The 24829-nt window shown below is 44.7% G+C and overlaps 2 protein-coding genes across 13 annotated transcripts in view; both read right to left on the bottom strand.

Moving 5' to 3' along the window:
- Nucleotides 1-147: 147 nt before the first annotated feature.
- si:dkey-205h13.2 lies at nucleotides 148-4862 on the bottom strand. 2 transcript variants are annotated; one of them, XM_035158563.1, is made up of 12 exons: nucleotides 4755-4861; nucleotides 4649-4680; nucleotides 4522-4552; nucleotides 4403-4432; nucleotides 4140-4311; nucleotides 3577-3680; nucleotides 3306-3477; nucleotides 3105-3208; nucleotides 2386-2566; nucleotides 2179-2282; nucleotides 1397-1568; nucleotides 148-632 (listed from the first exon to the last, which is right to left on the bottom strand). In XM_035158563.1, exons 2-12 carry the CDS (start codon nucleotides 4661-4663, stop codon nucleotides 521-523), a joined length of 1197 nt encoding a protein of 398 aa, XP_035014454.1. In that variant the 5' UTR covers nucleotides 4664-4680; nucleotides 4755-4861; the 3' UTR covers nucleotides 148-520. The 2 variants fall into 2 exon arrangements, with proteins under 2 accessions (XP_035014454.1, XP_035014453.1); XM_035158562.2 differs by having other exon boundaries at nucleotides 4649-4862.
- A 4136-nt stretch (nucleotides 4863-8998) lies between these two features.
- Nucleotides 8999-24829, bottom strand: part of hspg2 (heparan sulfate proteoglycan 2) — an 83040-nt gene continuing 67209 nt past the window's right edge. For 7 of the 11 annotated variants that reach the window (XM_047340207.1, XM_035158629.2, XM_047340204.1 and 4 more), the window contains 33 exons: nucleotides 24584-24661; nucleotides 22979-23114; nucleotides 22628-22779; nucleotides 21861-22005; nucleotides 21041-21184; nucleotides 20296-20430; nucleotides 19973-20154; nucleotides 19587-19782; nucleotides 19271-19450; nucleotides 18891-19151; nucleotides 18611-18773; nucleotides 18322-18419; nucleotides 17964-18230; nucleotides 17593-17705; nucleotides 17326-17473; nucleotides 17101-17217; nucleotides 16893-16910; nucleotides 15698-15782; nucleotides 15169-15313; nucleotides 14876-15088; nucleotides 14676-14784; nucleotides 14488-14586; nucleotides 14140-14361; nucleotides 13804-14048; nucleotides 13543-13714; nucleotides 13223-13345; nucleotides 12880-12936; nucleotides 11464-11539; nucleotides 11294-11372; nucleotides 10413-10483; nucleotides 10229-10312; nucleotides 9642-9745; nucleotides 8999-9311 (listed from right to left, as the gene is read on the bottom strand). In XM_047340207.1, the coding sequence (XP_047196163.1) occupies nucleotides 9139-9311; nucleotides 9642-9745; nucleotides 10229-10312; nucleotides 10413-10483; nucleotides 11294-11372; nucleotides 11464-11539; nucleotides 12880-12936; nucleotides 13223-13345; nucleotides 13543-13714; nucleotides 13804-14048; nucleotides 14140-14361; nucleotides 14488-14586; nucleotides 14676-14784; nucleotides 14876-15088; nucleotides 15169-15313; nucleotides 15698-15782; nucleotides 16893-16910; nucleotides 17101-17217; nucleotides 17326-17473; nucleotides 17593-17705; nucleotides 17964-18230; nucleotides 18322-18419; nucleotides 18611-18773; nucleotides 18891-19151; nucleotides 19271-19450; nucleotides 19587-19782; nucleotides 19973-20154; nucleotides 20296-20430; nucleotides 21041-21184; nucleotides 21861-22005; nucleotides 22628-22779; nucleotides 22979-23114; nucleotides 24584-24661 (4590 nt within the window). In that variant the 3' untranslated portion in view covers nucleotides 8999-9138. The remainder of the gene's footprint in view (nucleotides 9312-9641; nucleotides 9746-10228; nucleotides 10313-10412; nucleotides 10484-11293; nucleotides 11373-11463; nucleotides 11540-12879; nucleotides 12937-13222; nucleotides 13346-13542; nucleotides 13715-13803; nucleotides 14049-14139; nucleotides 14362-14487; nucleotides 14587-14675; nucleotides 14785-14875; nucleotides 15089-15168; nucleotides 15314-15697; nucleotides 15783-16892; nucleotides 16911-17100; nucleotides 17218-17325; nucleotides 17474-17592; nucleotides 17706-17963; nucleotides 18231-18321; nucleotides 18420-18610; nucleotides 18774-18890; nucleotides 19152-19270; nucleotides 19451-19586; nucleotides 19783-19972; nucleotides 20155-20295; nucleotides 20431-21040; nucleotides 21185-21860; nucleotides 22006-22627; nucleotides 22780-22978; nucleotides 23115-24583; nucleotides 24662-24829) is intronic. The other 4 variants (XM_047340202.1, XM_047340211.1, XM_047340203.1 and 1 more) reach the window with 3 other exon arrangements.

Below are 24829 nucleotides of genomic sequence, written 5' to 3'. Positions count from 1 at the left end.
CTTTATTTTGTTTTTTACTGGTATATGTTTGTTACTGTATAGGCCTCCTGTCACAATCTGTAAAACATTCATACAGTAAAATATACTACAGATGTGTAAATCATCTCAATGCTATTAGGAATGCAGGTGTGGGCTCAGAAAACAACGCAGCTTGAGAGGTTTTTATTAAAATATAAAATCGTGTTTGGTCTACAAATAAAGATTTGTGTACATCATCGTGTGGTGTTTACAGTAATCACGATCCTTATTGCTTTTCTTGTTGTAACCAAGAGGTATTAACTTGTTCCCTGCTGATTTCCAGGTTATATTAGTCTGGATCTGAAAAAATTAACTTTCATATGCAACGTCCATGCAGGCATGTGAGCTCTGAAATAAAAAATACTTAAAAAATATTTTCTTTACCACAAGTTGATACCATGCTATGTTAAAATGTGTGTATTTGTTAAACAAAATTGTAAAAGGAATCCTACACGTCCGTTACAAATCCTCCACCGACACTAAATCTAACATTAGACATCGTCTATGCTGTGCAGAAGTTCATGGGGCAGGTGAGGCGGACCTTGTAGTCCTGACAACGTTTCCCATCGGGCTGCTCAGCGTTCACACAGGAAAAACCACGAGTGGCATCATACCTGTACAAATACATAATACGTGATGTGTTAAAGGGGCAGTTCACTGGTTTTACAGGTGAAGTTCATCTTACTCGTCATGAGGAGAACTGCCTGTGAACAGCTGGGAGCTTTCTGAGGCCTGAAAACTAAATCCTGATGATGTGCTGAGGGTTGGTTCCATGTCTGGACTCTACTTTCATCACAGACACTGGAGGAGTGGAGATTGAATGTTTACCAGACATGAGGGTTTTCTCGAAACACAAGAAAATACAGCTGCATTATGGGGATTGTAGCTTTCAGACTCTTTTAGATTAGAAGTCAGGATGTCTCGGGTTCTGCAGGTCGTGGTTTGGATCGATCCTTTGTTGATAATGTATTTTTATCATTAGTTCACCAACTGCCAGAAGCAGATTAGCCTAGCTTAGCTTAGCTTAGCATGAAGATTAAAAACTGTTGACCATTCATCTTCTTTCTTTATAATCATTTAAAATAAATTAAAACAAAATGAATCAATCTCTTAGAACCCAGGGTTGTGATGCAATACTTCCTCCGGCTGCTATTTGTACAGTTTAATGTGTAGAAAGACTGGCAGGTTGTAATTTATGTAATATCATGTGATGAAATTGAAAAGTGTGTCAATGTTTAAAGTATTTATACGTAAGAAAATGTCTGACAGAGATGAAGGGAGCAGTTATTGTCAGTAATGGTAGAATATGTGAGTAGACGTATGGTGTATCAAGCAGTCTTAATCGTAATCATTGTCCCTCGTCAGTCCCACAACTTACTCTTGAAGGACGTCCCCCGTCTCGTGTGCAGGGACATCAAACAGCGTCATGGCTTCAATGGCCACCGGCTGGTTGCACACCTCACTCGGATAAAGCATCTGCAGCTGGAGGAGAGTCTCATAGTCTCCTGTCCCTGTGGGATTGTCCACGTCGAACCAGCGCGTCCTGCAACCTGATCAACAACACAGACAGACATATGGAGACTCTGATTCAGACCTATTGTGATATTTGTTCTTTGTGACTTGTATGATGCCAATGAGGCAGAGCATCTTATGTTACTCCTCAGATCTTTGCAGTGGGATATCAGTGTCTCACAGAAAGGTCAGATACGGATTCAGGGCCTAAATACACGTCTCTGTTCATTGGCCTCTTAGGTCCTCAGGGATCAGTCTGTGAAGTGTCCTTATAAAATAAAGCTTCATTCACATAATCCTGTGCCTCTGTTAAAACAAATCCTGTAAATTGTTATAATGAGAAACCTTTTTTCAAAGTTCCCAATGCAAACTAACAAGTTAGTATCTCAAAAAGAATGACTTATTAACTCAAATATTGATTTACTACCTCAAAATAATGACTTACTACCTCAAATAATAATGTATTGACTCAAATAATGATTTACTTGGTATCTCATTTGTTTGACTTTGTTAATCTAATAATCTTATATGCCACAACTCTGGCTTTAAATTAACAACTAAAGAAACTATGATGTTTTATTGAACTGTTATAATTTCTATTCTGTTTTTACTTGGTTCCTTTCGTGTGAAACAAACATGAGAACTCACCCTGACAGAAGTCTGGAGGACAGGTCAGGACCACTTGATAATCCTCACATTGTTTACTCCTCTGTTTGTCGTTGATGCACACGAACCCAAACGTTACGTCATAGCTGAAATATGAAGAATGAAGGATTCCTCATGAAAAAGCTGCTCGACAGACTCACAAATGAACGTGTGTGTGTGTGTGTGTGTGTGTTTGATATCACAACGTACGAGAGGAAGGTGTCTCCAGTGTAGTGGGCGGATATTCCTCTAGTGGTTTGGGCCTCGATGCTGATTGGGTTTTTACACACTTGACCGGGGAAGGTTTTCATCAGCTGAGGCATGGACTCAACATCCCCCTCGTCCGATGGGTCGTCACCGTTCAGCCACTGTGTTCGACACCGCTGAGACACTGAGCACAGGACACATGAACTGTGAGGGTCAGGGTGAGGTTACCGCTGCAGGGGGGATCAGGTGACCACATTTGTATTTTGTTTCAATAAAATGATTTAACGGTGAAATGCTGTCGTTTGGTCGTGCGTTGGGAGCCTCACGGTGGAAGGGAACTTTTCCCTCGGGGCCCAAACAGGCCAGAGATCATACAGATCTGCAGCAGCTCACCGGAAATTGTATTGAAACCAAATACAAATAAATGAACATTAATTGACCTTTTATATGGAAGGGACGTTATCATTTTTATTTTATTTAAAAGGAAAGAGGAAAAAGAAATGCAAAAGTTAAACAATATACAAACGTCAAGTTGAATCCAGTTGAACCGATTTTCTGAGTCGACATAGGAATCTATTTACATCTCTGAACATCCTACAGAAAATGATCATCCATCCATTTTCCATTAACACTCATTTCCCAGCATATACACGGGCACTCAATGGTTTCTGTGGAAAATGTGTAAAATAGCTTTAAACATGTATTTATTTACGTGTTCATACCTTCACAGAACTCTTCCGGACACGTGAACCTGACCACGTAATCTTCACAACTCCTGCTCCCCTGAGCTGCAGTTAGGCAGGCAAACCCATAGGTGGCGTCATAACTGCACGAAACAGAGAAGAAGGCAATGACAGGTGAGAAAATCATGTCCCCATCGCTCTTCAGGTATAAAACACAGTAGATGATGGTGTAAATCTCACTTTAAGAAGGTGTCAGACGTGTTGGAGGCCGGTTCCCCAGAGACGGTCTGGACCTCGATGGCGATTGGCTGCCGGCAGATTTCTCCGGGGTAGATTCTGAGAAGGTCACTGAGGACCTCGTAGTCTCCGTTTCCTGTTGGGTCATCATGGTCGAACCAGCGCGTCCTGCACTCTGTAACCAGTGAGGGATGTTTATTAGGATACTGATTTAAAAAAGGGTCCAACTCTCCTACTTTTTCCCTTAAAGAACGTTTTATATATCTGTAGTAACCTGAGCAGAAGCGTCCGGTGCAGGTGAACTTGACCTTGTAATCCTCACACTGATTCCAGGTCTGTTCTGAGTTGAGGCACAAGAGACCCTGTGATGCATTGAAACTGCAAAACACAAGCGTGGATGTTACAAATACCAGTAAAATCCACAGTCGTATCCAAACGTCTGAGTCTGAGTGACGTACTGATTCAGGATTCTGACAGTGGGTGAAATGCTCCAGTCTCCAAAGATAAGGTCTCACTTTACAGTCGTTAAAGTTCATTCGTCCACAAACGTTAACACAACTGATATTTCACCTCAGAGCTAAAAGTTTAAACACAGTAAATCAGCTTTATCCTCTTAATATCAGCCACTATCACCTATTACTTCATAGTTGTTATGATGACAGCAGCTCTAATTGTATATTAACACGTTTCTAGTTCAAGTTCCTTCTAGTTCATTGGTTTCCATTCTGTAAATGATCTTGAAGAAATACCAGGCAATGGTTAAAGCTGCTGTTTCTATTATTCATAAGGATCATGAGCCAACAATCATAGTACTTCACTGTCGACTCGTATGTTTACGTGTGGAAGTTGTTCCCCGTGTGTTGGGACTTGATCCCAGACACAGTCTCGGCCTCCATGTCCACTGGACCGGAGCAGATCCGTGTCCGGTGCCTCCTTCTCAGGTCGGTCAGGAGCTCCGAGTCCCCGTCTCTGGAAACGTCCCCTTCGTCGAACCAGGCTGTCTCACACGCTGCAGGGGGGGGACGGAGCTCAGGTGTGAACAACCTGTCACTCATTGTTTTGTCATTTGTTAAAACAACTGAAAGTGATGCGGGACTTACTTTCCAAAGCAGTGACGAATAAGTGCAGGTCTGGAGGGAGAAGAAGGAACCGAGGGCTTAAAACTGATTTTATACATGAATTGATAAAATAATGAATTAACCCTTATTCTTTTTTTTACCTGATAGAAGAAGACACCAGATTGCAAAAGTCTAAAGTAACACAATGCGACAGAAAACAATCAGACTACAAAGAATTCACTGTTATGAGATGCACGAGTGAGACAAAGTGCACAAAGGCAAAATTACCTGTAGGACCAACATGATGCTCTCTGGAGATCCTGAGGAGAGGAAGTGTGTTTTCAACTGCTTCATATAAATCTGAAATCAATTTTAATTTTCCGTTTTTACTCACAGATATCGTCTCGTGTGACGAGGACGTGTCTGTGGAGGTGTGAAGCATGTGTGGGTTTAACGTGGGATAAACAGAGGCAGGTCCTACTCCTCCTCTTCATCACTTCTATGTTTAACATCCCACCCATGGGGATCTTCAGTGTGTGTGTGTGTGTGTGTGTGTGTGTGTGTGTGTGTGTGTGTGTGTGTGTGTGTGTGTGTGTGTGTGTGTGTTCTGTCCTCCCACAGCACTCTGCCTCACCCATGATCCTCAGTGAACTGTGATGAAGCCGTGAAGAGACTCTGAATAATGAAATGTCTCTGTATCAGTGATTGATGCATTATTTAGATATCAAGCAGTAAGAGGTGAACTATAGAAGAATTGAATCTGAATTGATTTTAAATTGCAATTCAAGCTTAAAAGGATACATAATTTTGTTCAGTAACTGTCCAGTAACTGTGATATGAAATATTATACATATTTTTAACAGGAAAATCTCTGCATATGCATCTTTACCTGGTTCTTAGTTTGTTATTCAATGCTCAAGTTCAAGTCTGTGGTGCTTGATCATGTGACGGAAGAACTGTTGAAAGTCGAGACTTTGTCACTTTACAGTTTGAAGCCAGAGGATTAAACCACGACCTCAGAGGGGAAGATGATATCACACTTCCTGTGTGAGCGTGACAACCTCGAATATGAATAATCAATCAGTCTAATGTGCTGAAATACCTGGACGTGATCTAATCTTATCTTTTGAATCGTTTTCAGACTTAAAGACAGTATCTAATGTAAAAAGCTCGTCTCTCCTTTACTCTTCTCGGACCAGAATATACCTGCCGAGAAACACTATTGAGTTTCTATAGATAACAATTGAGTTGTTGGCCAAACAGAGCGGCCTCGGGTCAGTTGAAATGTCCTTGCAGGCCGGAGGTGTAAAGTAACCAGGATTAGTGTAGAGTGACTGTTGTCTGCACGACACGGTGACGGAGCTCGGAGCCCGGGAGGAGCTGCACATCGATGATGACAGACTGAATGTCTTACAGTAGTTATATAAGCATTATATAAACATTACAGCTTGGATCTTAAGCAGGAGGGACTTTGTTTGTGTTGTACAAAGAAGGTGAATGAAGTTTGTGCAGATAGAGGCTCTAGTTTCCTAAAGTTTAAGCTGTGTTATATGTGATTTAGCACATAAACTTGGAAAGATGGAAAACTGGCAGCATCGAACTGGATTTGATGGATCAGGGGATTTTACTTTATTCTCTTTGTTTCAATTTCATTCTCAAAATGCAAAACAGGAAACAAAAAAATCTTCTACTTCTCATTTTTCTTAATGCCCTGATCCAAATACTTCTAATACCTATTAGAATAGAATCTTACCCTCGTTTCAAACTCCATGTTTAATACATAAACTTCTTTTTGGTAAAACAAACAAACAAACACTTCTTTTATTCTGTAAGATGATAAAAATATGCATGAAATATGTTAAATAATCAGACTGTGTGAACCATGGTTGTGTGAGTGTGAAGTGACTGAAAACAGTTTTTTAATCTTTTACAAATAAAAAGGAAAGTAAAGGACGACACTGGACTGAAACTGCAGCTACACGATGGATCAGATTTCGAATCCCACTTCTACAGTGTCGTCTTGATAATGTGACATTTTCTTACATACATGGAAAACGTTCTGTCAACGTCCCCCCCCTGTCATCTGGTTACCTCACTGTGATGGTTTTATATTATGATTCAGCTTGAATTAGACTATTTTACCTAAACCTCTATTTCCACGTCTTTTAATCTTAATGCTGATTCTGCGACACATTACCTGACTGATGTTTTTCCACTAGAATTCATAAAATCATTAGAATAAACTGAAGTATATCACTGTGCATAATACACAGGTATTAAATGTTTATATATATATGAAGCTACTTCACTTCATTTTATTTATGTGTCTCGCCGGAACATGAATTCGTTTTTAATCATCTAATTTATCCATTAGGTGTCAGACTGTGAAAGAGGAGATCTCTGCAGCCGAGGGGCAGATTCATGTTAGAGATCCTGGGTGTCACCTCCACCAGGGAACATGGGTCTAAAGTTCCCAAAGTGTAATCTCCACTGGTTAAAGGCTTATACCTGCACAATGGACGACTTGGGAACAATGATGTGAATCTATAGGTCTAAACCCCCCCCCCATGATGCAGTGCTGAGAAAAGAAAAACTCACGAGATTAAAAATAGCACATGAATTTTGTTTTTAATTAAGAAACACCAAAGGGCGAGGGGCGTGTCTGTTTCAACACTGGAAATGGAACAGACAGGTCGTCCTGACACGGACAATATTTCATCTGGTACATGTTTCATTCATTTGACTGTTATTCACTTCGCCATCGTTACTAAAAGTGCAACTTTCGTATCTTGCGATGGCGTCAAAACAAAAAAAAATAAAAAGTGGTGGTGGCAGATTCTGGACAACTTTGCGTCAGTGTTTCTACGAAAATCCAGTTTCAAGAGCAGATACACAGAAGATGTCGTCACGGACCGGATGGATTTTCAGTCCACGTGTTCACGATGACGCCATTTCTGTGTAAATAAATAATCCATTCATCGTATCTGGAGGATAAGACTTCTGTTCTTTCCTTCATTGACTGAATAATAAGACCGGTTTGAGCAGCTCCACCCAGGTAATAGACATGTTTTATTAATGGAACTTCATGGGGGCGTGACTTCTGAAGAAATTACAATGTAATATTCAAAACATGAGGGGGGGGGAACAAGGGGGGGGTGTGGGAGGCCATACACAAAAACCAGAGGAAAGAGATTGAGCAAGCGTCTGTGATTGAAAAAGAGGAAAAATAACACAAAATAAATAAAAAGGAGGCGACTCTAAGTGAAAGGATAGTGCTCACTTTTAGGATATTGATACAAATATTGGAAGCTTACGAAAAGAATAAAAAGGTGTGTGAACCCCAAAGTGATGATGCTGCTGTAGTTTTTTCGTGGTGTGTGGGGGGGCGACTCAGAGCTACACAACCTGCACAGGAAGCTTCCATCTCACTGTCACTTCTACTGCGTCCTGCTGCACGTGAATCTCTGACAGAGACACGGAGCCTTCAGGGTTTTTAGAGCCTGGAAAATGAAGTCACATCCTGAGGCAGTTCTGAGTTGACCCTCCTGAGGATATGGATGATGACACACACACACACACACACACACACAAAGGGCTGAGATGCACACAACCAACAAACACACTCATTCTACTCGCCTGTCGTCTTTACACATAAAACAATATCTTCAACGACCACACATTAAAAAAAAAAAATTACACCCTTTTCACTTTTCAAAAACTGCTTTTTTTGAGATCTACTCAATCACGTCGGGCCTCGGAGGCCACGAGCCGTTCCACGTCGTCATCACATCCACCTCAAGCGCCGTGCATGCTAACAAAGTGACGGAGCTTCCTCCATCTAAGTCACTGAATCACTAAAATGAAATCCCGTGTGTCAGACCTGCAGCTGCGTGAGTACATGCTGCATCTTCACGTCTGACATTAGCACCAAGGTTTCTGTCCTTTTTTAATCAAATAAAAAAAATAAAAAAGAACGAACAGACACAGGAGACGCTGCCGAGAACGAGCAAAGAAACTCAGTAGAAGCAGCAGCGCTTTGTAACGTTTGCAGGTATTTGTTTTGTTTTTGACAACCTGAGTCGTGTACTGAAGCTGCGTGTGGCCGTGTGCGCCTCTTCTCCCAAAATACTGTGAGCATGCTCGTGTGAAAAAGAAGAAGTTCCTCTACAGAAGTGAAGAAAGAAGACCTAAACGCCTTCAAGTATTAATACAGTTATAGGCCTGTAAAAAACAAAAAGCCCTGGACACACAGTATTAGAACCCAGAGTGAACTCTGGGAAAGTGGAAGAGCAGTTATGGTTAGTTTGCATGTTTTCCCCCACAAATATAATATATATATATATATATTCATATGTATATAAATAAAAATTCAGTGCTGTAAAAACATCTCCAACTCCATAGGATCTGACCCATCGTAGAAGGCCTAATATGCTTTACTCTTCTCGTGACTAAAACTACTGCTGGAAGTATGTAAACTGTACTGGTTCTCCTGTGTTCACCGTCCTTCATCGAGAAAACAACACTGAGGAAGAGCAGTTAATATTCAATTCTTTTCTTTTTTTTGGTTTTACTGCACACAGAGAAAGAAAATCCTGTGGTGTCGTGTTGAGATTGTGTGTTGTTTTTTTTTGGTAGCAGCAAAGCACCAAGTGTGTGTTTAAGTCTCTGTGTGAGTCTGCTGTGTGTGTGTGTGTGTGTGTGACATCACTCCATAGTCTCTCTGTGTGTGTGTGTGTGTGTGCGTGTGTGTTTGTGTGTGTTTGCATGGGAGTGTGAGTCTATGAGGAGCACGGCTGCACGTTGACGCCGTGCGCCGCGTGGGCCTGCAGGTCGATGGCCTGGGCCGGCTGCTGTCCCGGCCGGGCGTTCATCAGCGCCAGGTTCCTCACGCAGCCCGTCATCCCTGAAGAGAACTTCCCTCCGGTCATGGCGGCCATGTCTGGGGCTCCGCCTGTCACATGACAACACATCCAGTCATTCATGAGCTCTGCAGACGTTTGGACCCGCGGAGTAAGTTTGAGAGGTTGTTGTTCTTGAATAAAAGACTCTATAAGAAGCTCTTTCATATTCTCAAACCTTATAACTGACAACATGTAGTATTTTTTTTATTGAAACAAGTAAAAATAAATCACCATCAGTTGCTAACTTATTGAAGATAATGTAATGAAGACAGAAAAGTTATAGTTCACTGTGTTTTTAGTTCAGTCAAGTTCGAGGATCATATCAAAATTGCATGGTGCAGTTTTTTTATATAATATAATATAATATGAATAATACTCACCCAGGTATATGCTGCCTTTGGTGTTCACCATGAGGCTCTTGCCTTTGGACTGTCCGTGCAGAGTAGCTCCTCCATCAATCTGAATATATCCATCTTTTCCAGTTCTGAACAGAAAAAGTGTAAAATGTAAAACACTCTACAAACTACACGTTGATAAAACAAGACGGAATTTTTGTATACACGTTAAAGCAGAAACACACAAATAGCAACATGAGTCCAGACTCTATTCAGCTTAGCAGAGATCCTGGTGAGCGTGTCTCCTCTGAATTATTTACTGGGAAACTTAATAGTGCTGAGCCATTGTTGGTGTAATTTATTAAACTTTGTTGTTTCTCTGTGACAGGTCAACGTGTCTGCTGGGAGAAAAGGTGTGAGGCCGATGAAGTGGATCGACCAGAACAGACAACAACAATAAAACGAACCATTTCAAAGGATTTCAAGCCTGGAACATTATTTCATGATAATAATAAAGAATAAAGAAATAAAAAGAAACGTCAGTATCTATTTTATATTACTAAGCACTCTGAGGGTTAGTTCACCATGTGTGTAATATACAGTACTGTGTGAATAATAACATATAATCTCACCTGACTGCTGTGATCTTGTGCCATCTCCCATCATTGATGGGCTTCGGGGACAGGATCTGTGCCTCTCCGCTGCCCAGCTGGTAACTGGATATGGTGCAAATCGTCAGCATTACTACACTGAAGCTGGAAAGGACATTACTCATCGAGAACTGAACAGAGCAGCAGGAGCAAAGAGCTGAGTCACCTGAAAACGAGGTGTCCGCTCTGCAGGCCGAGGCTGATGAAGTCCTTTCCTTTGCCGTGTTCTCCCAGGTCCTGCAAATAAATGTTTAGTCGGAAGAGGAAGAGGACGACAAACTTCAACCTTCCATACAAAGTGCAGCGCAGATCATTTACAACAGCATTTGTATAAGATTAGATAAGATAAGATTTCTTATTTGTCCCACTAAGGTGGAAATCTACTGTGTCACAGCAGCACAAAGTAAATAGTGAAATACTGCAAAATAACAATAACAAAAGAAGCCCAATGCAAACTGTGCAATACAAACACAGGTCAGGTGGCTCTCCAGATGTTCTCCAGATGTTATCTTTACATGTGTTCGTGGAAAAATGCACGATGTGAAAACATGCCAAGTAAATGAGACGTGTCGTGTGTTTGAGTTCGATACCTTTTTACTAGCATGCACCTTTCGCAAATTGCGTGCGCCATTGGTCTCCTGAGGAAAACGGAGGATGAGTTAGAGAAGCAACATGCACGTATTTAGTGGTGTCAGAGGGAGTCAGCCAAACGTGCCACAGCCTCGGTGACACAGGTACAGATTAGACAGTGATGAAGGTGCTCGACAGCCGGTGATGAAGGTGCTCGACAGCCGGTGAGACACGGAGATTTAATAAATGAAATCAAAGTGTGTCAGGGAAGCACTGGTGCAGACGTGCAAGTCCAAAAACAATCACAGCGAACGTGGTGAGAACACTGATGAGCGTCACTCCGTCACAGATGAGGTCGTGGTGGAGGATTAGGAGGAGCAGGGATGTGCAGGAGCAAAGTGAGGAGGAGGATTAAGGGGAGGAAGGTTAGGTCTCAGATCGGTGCAGTCCTACAGACGAGGCAGGAGCAGGACTCACCACTCCCTGCCACAGGATCAGACCCTCAGAGGAGCCGGTGTTGATCTCCAGTTCGATGGTCTCTGGTGAGTCATGGGCACTAAAAGAAAACAGACGTTTGATGCATTAACTTCTGATATTTCTCCAAAAATACGAGTAGAAAAAAGTTAAAGATGCAAACTGCACTTTACCTTCTTTGGAAAATGGATTTCGGGAGAGCGACGTATCCGTTATTGTGGAAATGAGCTGCGTATTGATAAGGAGAATCTAGAAAAGACACAATACAGAATTAAAAGAGGATTTTAATCAAGTGAAGCTGGTGTGAACGTTCATCCTCGGGGTTACGGCGCCCCCCAGTGGTGAAAGCATGGAAGAACCCCTGGGTAACAGGCTTGGTTAGATACAAAAACATGTTTTAGGTTTTTAAAGTGAGAGAATGTAGCTGCTGAAGGAAGAAATGACATATTCTCCCTCTTACAAATGAAAAGTTGACTTTACGAGCAATAAAATTTAAAACATTTTGCTGCTACAGCATTAATTCTTTGGAAAATGGCTCAGAAAGCTTCTTGAAGCAGTCGCCTCCTGCTGTGCAGCTCTAATCGTGTGACCTGCCTCACTCTCCACAATCCTCTATCATACACGCTGCCCCCCCCCCCACCACCCCAGCGTCCACCTGTAGACTCTGACAGGGGGGGTTCATTTTAAAATGTATTGAATTATTTGCTTTGTTAATAAATGTCTTGTGAAAAAGGGGCAAATCATGTAAGATTCTTCTTCTTATTGCTCCTTTTCATTCTAGATTTGAGATTTGACCTTTATAAACTTATAAATAAAGATATTTTCTCATCACTTCCCTTTATATGAATGTAATTATATCCGGGGAAGTGATGAAGTCGGAGCCTCGAAACTAAACTTCAGAACAGTTCTCCAAATTCAAAAGAAAAACAACAAAGCAAAGCACCAAAACCGATTTCAACCAAAATGCACGATGCAGAATCACTTTCATTCCTCACACTGCACACTATCCTGGATCTTCCACAGAGACGGGACTGAACTCACTGACACCACAACATCATGCACAGATAACACCTCAAGTGCACAATATGCCTGGAGTCTCTCAACAACTCTCACACTGAGCGTTCAGCAGAAACGTGGAAATGTTAGTGGCAGCCGGCTGTGTGGACACGGAGCAGTTTTAATGTTCGGACTTCGGACGGTTTCAGTTGGAAAAGTGTTTTTCTTGTTGCAGAGAGACGAGGAGTTTTAAAGTAGACGGAAGGTTTCATGTTGTGAGTAGCCACCTGACAGGGAAGAAGGAAAAACAAGGGGAATTCCACATTCTAGTGTTAAAAGTTTTCAAATGTATAAAAGGGAGGAAATAAATCCCGCCACCGTTTATTATAGATGCAGAATTCCCCTCTCCAAACTTTCCGATGGGGATGAGAGCCTCAGTAACCAGCTGAGTACACGTTTGGTTTCATGTGTTAGGCGATAGACAGTTCGGGTTGACCTTGGAGGGGTCGCGGGGGCCCCCCCCTCAGAGCTCGGACGGGGCCCCCTGTTAGTCACGGTGCTTTCAGGCAGACTGAACGTTGGGGATACTGTACCATTCGCCACGCTGGCTTGCAAATTCCACGGGGCCTCTGGGAAGCTGGAGACGTGGCCTGTGTGCGCAGGATATAGCCATGAGAGCGCAGGGGTGAGACACACGTAAAAAAAACACTTGGGGGTCAACCCTCCCAGCATGCATTGCAGCGCTGGGAGCGAGTCGTGTGGTGTTTAGAGCGGCTCCAGAGTGTGAAGGATGTCTTATGAGATATGTGTATGTGTCTCGTTCTACAGGATGCAGTTGTATCTAGTAACTAATGTCTATGTGGCTGCTACTGGAATTTAATCATTAAAAAAATAACAAAACATTGGATTTAATTGGTGATAAGAGTGAATACTTACTCTCTTCACAGGTGAGGCCGGTGTACCCGGGCGCACACGCACACTGACCGCCGACGCAGCTGCCGCCGTTCTGGCACTGAAGGTTGCTCTGGCACATGTCTTTCACCACCTCACAACGCTCACCTGCAGGGTCACAGTTTATAGAGCTTGGAGGTTATAGAGCTACAGTAAGAAGGTAAATCTTGAGCAAATACAGCTAAAAAATATAGAAAATTAAGAAAGAAATGGTAGAAAACACACATGCGGTGCAGAGAATTTCACCAGAATACAGATTTTCAACGACCTCTGGGCAGATTTCACGCTTTGACAACTTGACCAACCTTCAAATCCGTCCTTGCAGAGACACTGGTACTCGTACTCAGCGCTGGACATACAGTGGCCGCCGTTCAGGCAGGGCCGGCGGTCGCAGGGGCTGATGTCCACGCACTTGCGGACGGCTCTACTTTCTGTGAAGCTGTAGGACAGATCCACCTTCTTGTTGTTGATGGAAACCTAAACAGGAAGTTGACACGTTAAAAGCTTCTTGTTAAAGGAAAAAACATTCATGAACTTTTGTTGTTTTTGTCACGGCGGGATCTCACCTCTCCGATGCAGCCGCCAAACATCTCGCTGACATTGGCGGCTTTGGGCAGGATGTCCATTGTGGGGACTCCTCCCAGGTACATGGGCGTGTGGATATTGAGGCCCTGGGATTTTCCTGGAGAGGTCTTACTCTCCACTTGGCCTTGGTCGACCCTCAGGTGGCCGACCCGCTTGTTCCGCTCGGCCACAACTCGGTGCCACTGGCCCAGAGACACGGCCTCGGGACTGCGAAGGATGGCCTGGCCTGAAAATCCAAACACGTCCTCAGATATTTGACTTTGATCTGAACAGTGCATGAATGGAAAGCAAAAGAACTCCAGTTAAGTCGACCTCACCTGTGCCCAGTTCGTATCTGAACTCTACGTGTCCCTCCACCATGGAGATGCCTACGAAATCCTCCACCTTCATTTTCTTCCCACCGCAGAAGAACATCAGGCCGTCTCCATGCAGCGGCTTGAACTCCATCTCGACGCGCAGGTCATCGTGGATGTTAGTCAGCGGAGGATAGGCGATGAACGTCTCCTCTCCATCGAACATTGGCGTGGTCACCAGTTCCCCTTGTGAAGGTAACGGAAGAGGAAAATGCGCCAACGTTATCTTGAAGAATATTTAATGAAACGGCTTAAAAGTACCGAAGACGATGTCGTTTCTCTTCCTTAAGAACATTTGACTTCCTGTCTTACCATCCATGCACTTGTTTCCAAACTTGCCAAGGTGGCAGCGGCAGTCGTAGCCCAGGCCGTTCTGGCGGCTGATGCACGTGGCGTCTGGTCCGCAGGCCTCTGTGGGAGTTCAGGGGAAAAAACCGTCACAAACCAGCGACCACCTCTTTTATCTACGAGTGTTAACACTTTGATTTGCCTCCGTGTACCTGAGTGACAGTGCAGGGACGAGTGGTGCTGGCAGTTGCTGCCGGTGAATCCTCGGGGGCAGCCGCACTTGTACAAGCTGGCGTCGGAGTCCTCGCACCTGCCGCCGTTCTGAATAACACGAGAGAAATCCTCATGACAATCATGGAAGTAAACACAGGTCGGTGGCTACAAACCCACGGAGCGGACGCACGCGACTGACCTGACATGGGTGATCTTTGCAGGTGGGACAGTTGGTGACGCCCGTCGAGCTGCGGTCCAGGTCTTTGAAGATGACCTCCTCTCCCTGGATGACCAGTTGACGGATGCAGCCAACAAACCCGGTCTTGATGCCTGCGGTCTTGGCGAGGGTCGTGTAGTTGGGGTAACCACCCACGTGCAGCTCCTCGTTCAGATCCAGACCCTGGAACTTGCCCTGAGGAGAGGAAGTGATCATTTAGTCTGCAGCTCACAGAATTCCTCCAAATGCATGTGAGATTAAATTCACATAAGCACCTGTGAGCTGCCGTTGATCGGCTCCCCTCCGTCTACGATGATGTAGCCCAGGGTCTGGTTGCGATGCAGCTCGACGGTGTGGAACTCTCCCAGTTTGACGGGGTTGGGATCTCGTATCGTGGCCATGCCGGAGCCGACGTCAAACCTGGAATCAGCACAATACAGTTAGAAGATTACGGATCATCTACAAGCTTCATGACGCAGTTTTCACGTTATCTCTCTCTTCCTTCATCTCGTCAGACATTTTTCTTTTTTGAATAAATTCTTGAAACATTGTTATATCTCTCAATTTATTTTTCTCTTAGATATTTTGCATATTGTTAAATCTTATTTTGCTCATGGTCCGGATCGAGCAGACCCTCTAGTTAGTGGCCGACCGCTCTACCACCTGGGCCACACAGCTAATCCCTCACTTGTCCCTCTATCTGAGGTTTCTGAGTATTGTCCCGACAGAGTGTGAAGCCCTGTGAGGCAAATTATGAATTAAATGAATATGATGGATACAGATATAATTAATCTGAGAACTGACCTGAACTCCAAGCGGCCGCCCACGAGTCCCAGGGAGATAAAGTCGGCTCCCGTGGTTCTTCTCTGGCCGTTGTAGAGGATCATACCTGCACCACAAACACAGGATCAGTGAATTCTGGGACAGGATGTGACCGTGAATCTACATCGTACAATAATATCCATCTTAATAAGTCAATAAATCCACCACATGGACTTTAATTTGAATAAGACCAAATCGTCCAGTATTTGAAAATCATGCATATAGATATAAAGGGACTTGTTAGGATGGACATTGCTTGTGATGCAGTAAATCACACACAGGATGAACTCTTTGAAAGCAGGATGGTGAAGCAGCATGCTATGGTGAGGCGAGTTCAAAGCCAACCAAAGCCAGTTCATAACCTCCTCTCTGACCAGTGGGCTGCACGGGGCAACCAGTTACACTCATAAACTACCAGTCCTCATTTTTCTGTCTCCACATGCTGTTAACATGCTTCTATGAACCACACATGTCTATATGTCTGTTTCTTTCACATCTGATAGTTTGTATAAATAATATCTTCAGCTTTGATTTTGCAATGAATCTTAAATTGTTAACACAAAGACGTATATTTTGTTTTTCATCTTTTATACGTTTTTATCCTTTTAGTGTTTTATCATTTTACGTGCTTTTAGGGCAGGTGCAATATTCAACTAACTTTTATTCCCCAATAAATTCCCCACGGGGACAATAAAGTATATTTGATTTGATAAAAGCCATAGATTTCATTTTGATATTCCAAAAATGTACTGTCTTGTTATTTTTGCCATAATTTTGTCTGTAAATCAGTAGGTATTTAAAAAAAGTCTATTTCAGTATTTATCCCTCACTCCGCTGATGTTTCAATGACTACAAATATTCTTAAACGTACTCAAATATGATTAAAACATTGTATTTATAAAGTTCTAACATACACTGACTGTGATCTGAGCTGTGCTGCTTTATAGGCCGTGTAGAAGCTGATGAAGTAACCAAGCTTTTATTATGTAATACTCCGAATGACCGAACATCCTGTCGGCTCCAGTATAAAGGCCATGCACCGTGTTGCATCACTTTCACAGCCCCTAAATCTGCCCTGAGCCGGATGCACGATGTGAAAGTCTGATGCAGCCAAATAAACAAAAACATCAACAACATCAGCCTTGAGCTCCTGTGGATCTCAAGCACTGAGACTCACCAGCGTACAAAATGAGACCTTCCCACCATGTGGGTGAGAGGAAGAGGAGGAGGAGGAGGAAGGAGGGGACAGAAGACGCAGTAAGATTATACATAAAGGATAAATGACAAACATAGAACATAACATACACAGATATGAAAAGAAGAATTAATTAAAAAGTATAAACTGCACAATTAAACTGTGAAGATTTAAGGTTGCTCTTTCTTACCATCGACATTATCAGGTCTGAAGTTGATCTTGATGCTGAAGGACTTGTAGGCGTTCTTGATGGTCGGCAGAGTGAGGTAGGACAAAGGCTCCTGAGCAAAGTACGGCATCACTCTCTCTGGAAAACAAGCACATAAACTCATCATTAAATAAAACTGTTCAGCTCAAACCTCTCGTTTATTTATTAACACCCGTCCCCTCTGTGCTCTCCACTCTGCGGACTGACCATGAACCTGCAGAGTAGTGAAGGCCTCCACTTTGCCCTGTTTGTTGGAGGCGGTGCACACGTATGTCCCAGAATCCTCGTGGGCGACGCGAGGAACCGTCAGCGCGTTGACGTCCTGGAAACACTTCGGAGGAAGCTCTCCGTCCAGCTTAGATGAGGAAACACAGATGATATCAGCATCAACGAGCAGCGTTAGAGGCGACGTTACACAACATATTGGACAAGACAGCAAATAGAATAATTATAATTCCTGAAAGATCCAGTTACCTTGGACCATTTGATCTCGGGTACAGGATATCCAGAGGCCACGCAGGGCAGGACTGCATCAGACCCGACCGTCACCTCTTTTGTTTCTGGCAGTGCAGCGATTTGAGGAAGGGCTGTGCAAAGAGGGTTTACAATATTTAAAAGAATAACTCAAAGCATCTATTCACACACACACACACATTTTGGGGTTCAGTGTTTGGCCCAAGGACACTTTGGGCATGCAGACCAACGTTCTAGTCAGTTGATGCTTCCTGAGGCAGCAGAACACATCAGTGTGTGTGTGTGTGTGTGTGTGTGTGTGTGTGTGTGTGTGTGTGTGTGTGTGTGTGTGTGTGTGTGTGTGTGTGTGTGTGTCCAGTTGGATAACTCACACTGCACGTTGAGCACCACCTGGGACTGCACCGAGCCCACGTCGTTGGTGGCGGTGCAGCGGTACTGCCCGGCGTCGGCCTCCGTCACTCGCTCGATCTTCAGCATGCCGCCCTTCACCATGATGTGGGCCGGCAGCGACCCGCCCACTTTACTCCACTGGATCGTGGGCTCTGGGTCACCGACCGCCTGGCATTCAAACTCCACGGAGTTGCCGATCATCACGGTCTGCACTGAGGTCCGCACGTTGATCATCACCTTCGGCAGGGCTGAGGGGCAGAAACAGGAAGGAAGATACTTGTAATGGAAATAAAGTGAAGTAGTGTTTGCGTTGGTATATTTGCAGCAGATGTGACGGACCCTGGATGGTGAGTCTGGCCGTGTCCTGGGCCTGACCGAACACGCTGCTCGCTCTGCAGATGTAAACACCTTCGTTGCTCTGTTCAAGATTCTCGATCCTGCAGAGAGACGTTAAATCAAACACATGAAAACAATATCTCACATTTAAGCAACTAATAAGTAAACTTTGACAAATTGCAAAACTGCCAATTTGGTCCTTTAATATCAAACACATCCAAACGTTCGTGGCTGTTTTTCTCTCGTGCTGTTGCTCATTTTCACCGCACCAACAAACAGCAGTATGAGTCACCTGAGCACGCCGTCCTTGACGTGGTGGTTTGGCGGCAGAGCACCTCCTTCTTTCAGCCACTCGATTTTGGTTTCGATACCGCCGGCCGCTGAGCAGGTGAACTCCACCGCGCTGCCCTGGGCCTTGACCTCGACCTGGGGCGACACGCGCACTGCCAGAGGGGCTGGAGGGGGAAAGACGCAGTTCAGGTTGTGTTGTGCAACAGAAAATATCCTGATTACACATTAGATGCTGCTGTATTAAATTGAAAGTCTTTTAGCCCCAGTGTTGAGACACTTACATCTGACTGTGACCTTAGCCACCACTTCACTGTTGCCCACTTTGTTGCCGGCCACACACTTGTAGCTCCCAGCATCCTCGGCGGTAGCCAGGTTGATCTGGAGATCGCCTCCGCTGACCTGCGCCCTCGGGGACAGGCTTCCATCCATCTTGGTCCAGGCGTAGGTCAGAGGAGGCGTGCCGTGGGCCAGGCACTGCAGCCTGATCACCTCCCCGACCCGCACGGCCACGTCATCGGGCACGGACGTGGCATAAGGGAGAGCTGAGGGAGGAAAATAACCTTTTATATTGATATACATACACACAGCAATAAACATGAAGAGGGAATTTCTACTTGGTGCATATCATGACAGATTATCATCTGGACCATACAACACTCACTTTCCACATCCAGCATGATGGTGACCTCCGTGGTGCCCATGTTGTTGGTGGCTTTGCAGATGTATTCTCCAGAGTCCTGCCGGCCGACGTTGGGCAGCACCAAGCTGTTGTTGACGATCTTGTGTCTCCAGGGCAGAGGAGAGCGCAGCTTGGACCAGGTGATGGTCGGAGACGGGAAACCTGGAAGAGCAAAGCGGAGATGAAGATCATTTTTTGAAAACAACGCTAACGAAACTGCTGTTTTTCTTTCATACGATGATGTGAAACACAAGAAGGTTCAAGCTAATTCCCATGAGATGTGTTAGCCGTTCATTACCGTGAGCGTCACAGCGCAGCGTGGCCGTCTGTCCCTCCACCACAATCATGAGCGGCTCAGGAACTGACGCCCTGGGCACTGACGGGACTTGGGAGCCTCCCTGGACAGTGACCTCCACCTTGGTCTCCGTGGAGCCCTCGTTGTTGCGAGCTGTGCACACGTACGTGCCGCTGTCCTCTGGACGGGCCACCAGTATCTGCACCAGAAGAAAACGGATATGATTCACCATCGAAATACACTGAACTTCAAAAGTGAGCAAAAAAAGATTCTCTAAGAAATCAGTGAAAATAATCTTGATTACAAGCAAATCGTAAACAAACAAACGGACAGGGGTGTAATCAGATTACTCAAAGTTTTACTCCTCCACGCATCAGGAGTATCTGTACCTGCATGACGGCGTTGGACTCCATGGGCACCGGGCTGCTCAGCATGGTCTTGCGGTTGCTGTCCAGCCGGTGCCACGAGACCGAGGGGCGCGGTTCCCCTGACGCCTGGCATTCCAGGTTAATGGGTTCGCCCACCCTGATGTGCACTGGTCCAACGGGAGTGACGGTGGCCACAGGAGACTCTGAAAGCACAGATACCCAACACTTATACGTCTGTGACCCCGATCGGCCACTAGAGGAAGCCATTCTCTACGGAGATGAATGGAAACACGAGGAGGCCCCGCTGTACGAATCTGTGATAACCTGAGCTGCATTTAACTCACCTTTGACGATCAAAGACACGATGGTGTGGGTGATGCCGAACGGGTTGCTCGCCACACAGCGGTAGGCGCCGTGGTTGGCGGGGCGAGCACTGCTGATGGTCATAACAGATCCGTTGAGGTCGACTTTGACGTTATCTGCAGAGGAGAGGAGCCAACGAGACGTTACATCAATTAGCCTGCAAAACTGTCGTCTCATGTTTTCAGTGGATCTTTATAAGCATTAACCCATTATGGTATTTTCATGATCCAGTGTTTTGGAGCTTTAATTTTTCTCTTTTGGGTTCATGGCGAAAAGAAAAATCTAAATTGCGAGCGTATCACTTTTCAGTGTTGAGCAATATTCAATCTTAGGTTTAAAGATACTCAACACGGGGGGGTGTAGAGTTTAAGAAAACATAAATCTTTATTAAAATCTAGGAATTTGTGATTAGAGGCTGCCACATTTATTTTAAAAACAGTTATTGGATATAATATAACAGTTTTTTATTGAACATGTTTCCAGAGGTAAGGCCATTAAATCTCAGCAGGAACTAGTAATGTCATGAAAAAGTTTAGTCAACGCAAAAAAAGTCAACGCACGTCTCTCAATCAGTCTTTTAATGAACAGAGAATTACTTCATGGGTGGATTGCAGCTGTAATTGCTTGTAAATAATGACATCATAAAAAATCAGAACTCATTACGCAGGTTTATTCCTCACAGGCGGTCTGCGTGTGTGTCTGCGTGTGTGTGTGTGTGGTTATTACCTGGCAGCGGCTGGTTATTGGCCAGCTTCCACTCCAGTCTGACAGGCTGGGCTCCGCTGTACACCCTGCACCTGAAGCTGGCCGAGTCCCCCACACGCACTGCAGCGCTGTGAGGCTCGATGGCGATGATTGGACTCTGCAGACCTGCAGCAGAAACCAGAGAGAACCCAGTGGTGAACGAGGATGAGATCATGGGACCGTGCGAGGGAAAATCGTTCACTCTGAGGTCAGGGGCTGGGCGACACTGGAAAGCACGAGTGGAAAGTTCACTCATGAAGTGAAGCAGTGTCGGAGGGAGAACAACACTCTGGTTTTAAAATGCCCTGCCCTGAATGTGTTTACCCCGGCTGCTGTCCGATGCTGCCATCAAGTATAAAACCCTCAATGAGACAGAAATCACTGGCAAGTCAGAAATAAATGTCCAACTACAGTTAAGTACACTGGGTTTAAATATTTTGGGGATGGAACCAATGGGCTCTTGTGTTCATTGTGCTGAAATGTGACGAGGATGTCACTCAGTGGAGAACATACCTCTGCTCAGGCCCAATGGAATCATAGTTAAACTCCCTACATCTGGATTTTTATTTAATTGAATGAACTCATAAATATCAGTCCCCTAAGAGCCATTCATTATTCCTTGGGAAAATCTGTGAAACTGTCAAAAAACACTGTATCCTGCAAAAAAAAAGATTCTGATCCGGATCCAACAAACTACTAACAAACAAACTATGAAAACCTAATCTCCTTGGGGGTAAAAACAGCTGATGTAGTCCACAAAGACAGACAGTGCCCATATGATCTGTGTAAAGTTTGAACTCACGTGAAGAGGACGAGGTGACGGACACAGAGACCGAGGCCTGATGGACGTGAGATCCTGGGTTTCCAGTGAAGCCCTGCACCCGGCAGGTATACTCCCCTGCATCCTCTGGAGAGGCCGAGCGGAGCAGCAGCCGACTGCCCACAACCTGCAGGACCGTGAAAAGGACGAGAGACGCTTTAGATCTGCTCACAAGACAAAAGATAAGATCATATCTCTACTACAACAACCACTACTGCTGCTGCCGGGCAACACTGTGTGAGAATAAATAATCTGAATATGGGATTAAAGGGAAAACAGAGAAAGAAAAATACTCTTCTAAGTACAAAAACTGCATAAATGTTTTACTTTTGTATGTGTACAGAAGTATCATCAGAAAAAAAATTCTCATAAGAAGTAGAAGTACTTATTGGCACCTGACATTTTAATATCACAGCTAGATGAGGCAGATGCAAAGTACTTCTTACACAGGCGGGTACTGGGTACTTTATAGTGATGCATCATTTTATATGTCAAATATTTGTGTAGTCCTATGTATAATCGTAATTTACAAAGTAACCAGTAACTAAACTGAAGTTTTCAGATGAAAGTAGTTGAGTTGGAAGATTTTTCAAACTCTGAAATGTGAAAGTTAAACAAATATAACTCAAAGAACAGAACTTCAATAAATGTGTAATAACCACATTTTTTAAGGGGTTTCTTGACTCACAGTTAAAGATATAAAAAATGAATGTGCAGTGTCTATTTTCATGTATTTTCTGTGTCAGGACCTGGACGTTGGCGGAGAGGTATCCGCTCACTCTCGCCCAGGTGACCTGGGGAGGAGGATTCCCAGGAGCCAGACAGTTGAGCTCCAGACTCTGACCCTCCTGGACGTCGGCTATCGACGGCTCGATGCTGATCACGGACGAGCTGTGGTCCGCTGTGCAGACACAAACACGTGCGTCACGCTGAAGTATCTTTTTCACACATACTGTAAATAAGTTATTTAATCAGAGGGCTCCGGTTTATCCATGTTCAGATACGAGTGCTGCTGCTTTTGTAAATTATCATTATGAAATCAACTGAGTGTGTTGCAGTTGTTTCAGACGCTGACCATGAGGACCATCCCGTCATCTCACCTTTGATCACGGACACTTTAATGGGAGAACTGTTTGAGCCGAAGCTGTTGCTGCCGACGCACATGTAAGTGCCCGAGTCGGACATCCTGATGTTGGGGATGAGCAGGGTGCCGGTGTCGGTTCGGTCCATTCGGGCCTTGAGGGGACACATCGACGAGAGAGGAGATTAGAAACCGATCTCAGCTGACATCAGGAATAATGATGTACAGACTAACATGTCAATGATATGATTTATACTGAGGACAAAGCACATCACTTACCTGCCTCACGTCCCTTCACACAACACAAACATGACAGTGCCCACATTGTGATTCTATTTGCTAACAGCGACACAGAAGCACCACAGTGTAGATACAGACAAGACAAGAGCTGTTATTGCTACAGTTCAGTGTCTCTACACATTGATTCATGATTTCTACGGCACAAAACTTTGATTTCTACGATGATTGGTTGTGTTATCATTGGTTAATACATCATGATCAGGGATGGTTACATGTACGACATGATTATTTTTTAATTCTGGAATGAGGAAAAGTTAGATCCGACAGTTTGAGACACGTTGATTTGGGCCAATGAGAATTTAAAAAGCAGCTTTAATTGAGAAAATCTTCCCAAATTCGTCAAAACATCCACCGTCAGACACCTCAGGGCAAATTGGGAGTGAAAGCCAAAAAACTCAAGGACTCGACATCTCTAACGACTGGATGAGAAGACGACTTGTTTACACGACTCCACGCGGCCGCCAGGGGCCCAACAAGGCTGAAAATTAGCTTTTATAATGTTTGGAAACTCCTCAGAGGGGAGGAGAATCAGGAGGGGAGGGTCCGGGGAGGGATTACTGTATCCGGGGGGGGGGTTGTTGGGGCATCCACGGACAAAGCTGCTTAACTCCGGCCCATTCAACCGTGAGGGGGGGCTAAACCGAGCAGTGGCTGAGGCGGGCCCGGGCTCAATGTGTGTCTGAACCCATTGAGGAGTTTTCAAAGCAAGCCGTTTGCTAGAGCACACAGAATTTCTGCGTGGTCGCACGGCAGAGCCCGGCTCCCCCTGGGAAAGGCTGACACAACGCAGTGGCTCTCTGAGGCAGAACTAAACAGGCCCCTCGGAGCCCTGGCTGAGCTGAGGAGGGCCGTGCAGAAACCAGACTGACACAAACCCCCCCCCCCCCGGGGCAAGGGGGCCGATGGGGGGCAGCGGGCCAGCGCCTGGCACGGAGCGAAATAATGTCTGAAATACCTACAGCACCTACTGTTTACTTAGTCCTGTTAGTACACTGGACGGGCGATGAGGTGCCCAAACGAGTCAGGGATGGGATGATGTGGACAGAACAAAACGAAAGACTATGGATCATCGTTAATAAAACGCGACATGAAAACAAGAACTGCATGCAAGTACATGAAGAAGCCAACCAGACGCAGCTGGTTGATTTGAACGTACAGTGTCTGGCAGCGTCTCTAAGTGGACTTGGTGAGCAGCTCTTCTAAAAGGGACAGGGTGTGAATCAAGGACACGAGCATGCACTTAGTCGACAATGCGTGAGGACGAGGTCAGTAGAGGACAATGGATGTGAGACGGGACAGACAGACATCGGACAGATGGACAGACCTGCAGCTCCTCAATACGTCTGTGTAACACATCGAGACTGTTGCTTTTAAACTGATGGAAACCGTGAGAGGGAATGGCCTGAGCAAAACGTCAGAACGGGGAGAGGGATCAAAAAACAACAACAAGAGGGAGGGAGGAGACAAACAGAAGGGAGGGAAAAATACAGGTAAATGGTCAAAATGCAGAAACAAGTCAAATAAACGGGCAAAGTATGATGAAATACCATCGGCAGCGGACGCAGGTAAG

The sequence above is a fragment of the Hippoglossus stenolepis genome, chromosome 6 (assembly GCF_022539355.2).
Source record: "Hippoglossus stenolepis isolate QCI-W04-F060 chromosome 6, HSTE1.2, whole genome shotgun sequence".
Taxonomy (NCBI): domain Eukaryota; kingdom Metazoa; phylum Chordata; class Actinopteri; order Pleuronectiformes; family Pleuronectidae; genus Hippoglossus; species Hippoglossus stenolepis.
Note: the sequence above shows the minus strand (reverse complement) of the source record. Positions and strands in the feature narration are given on the sequence as shown.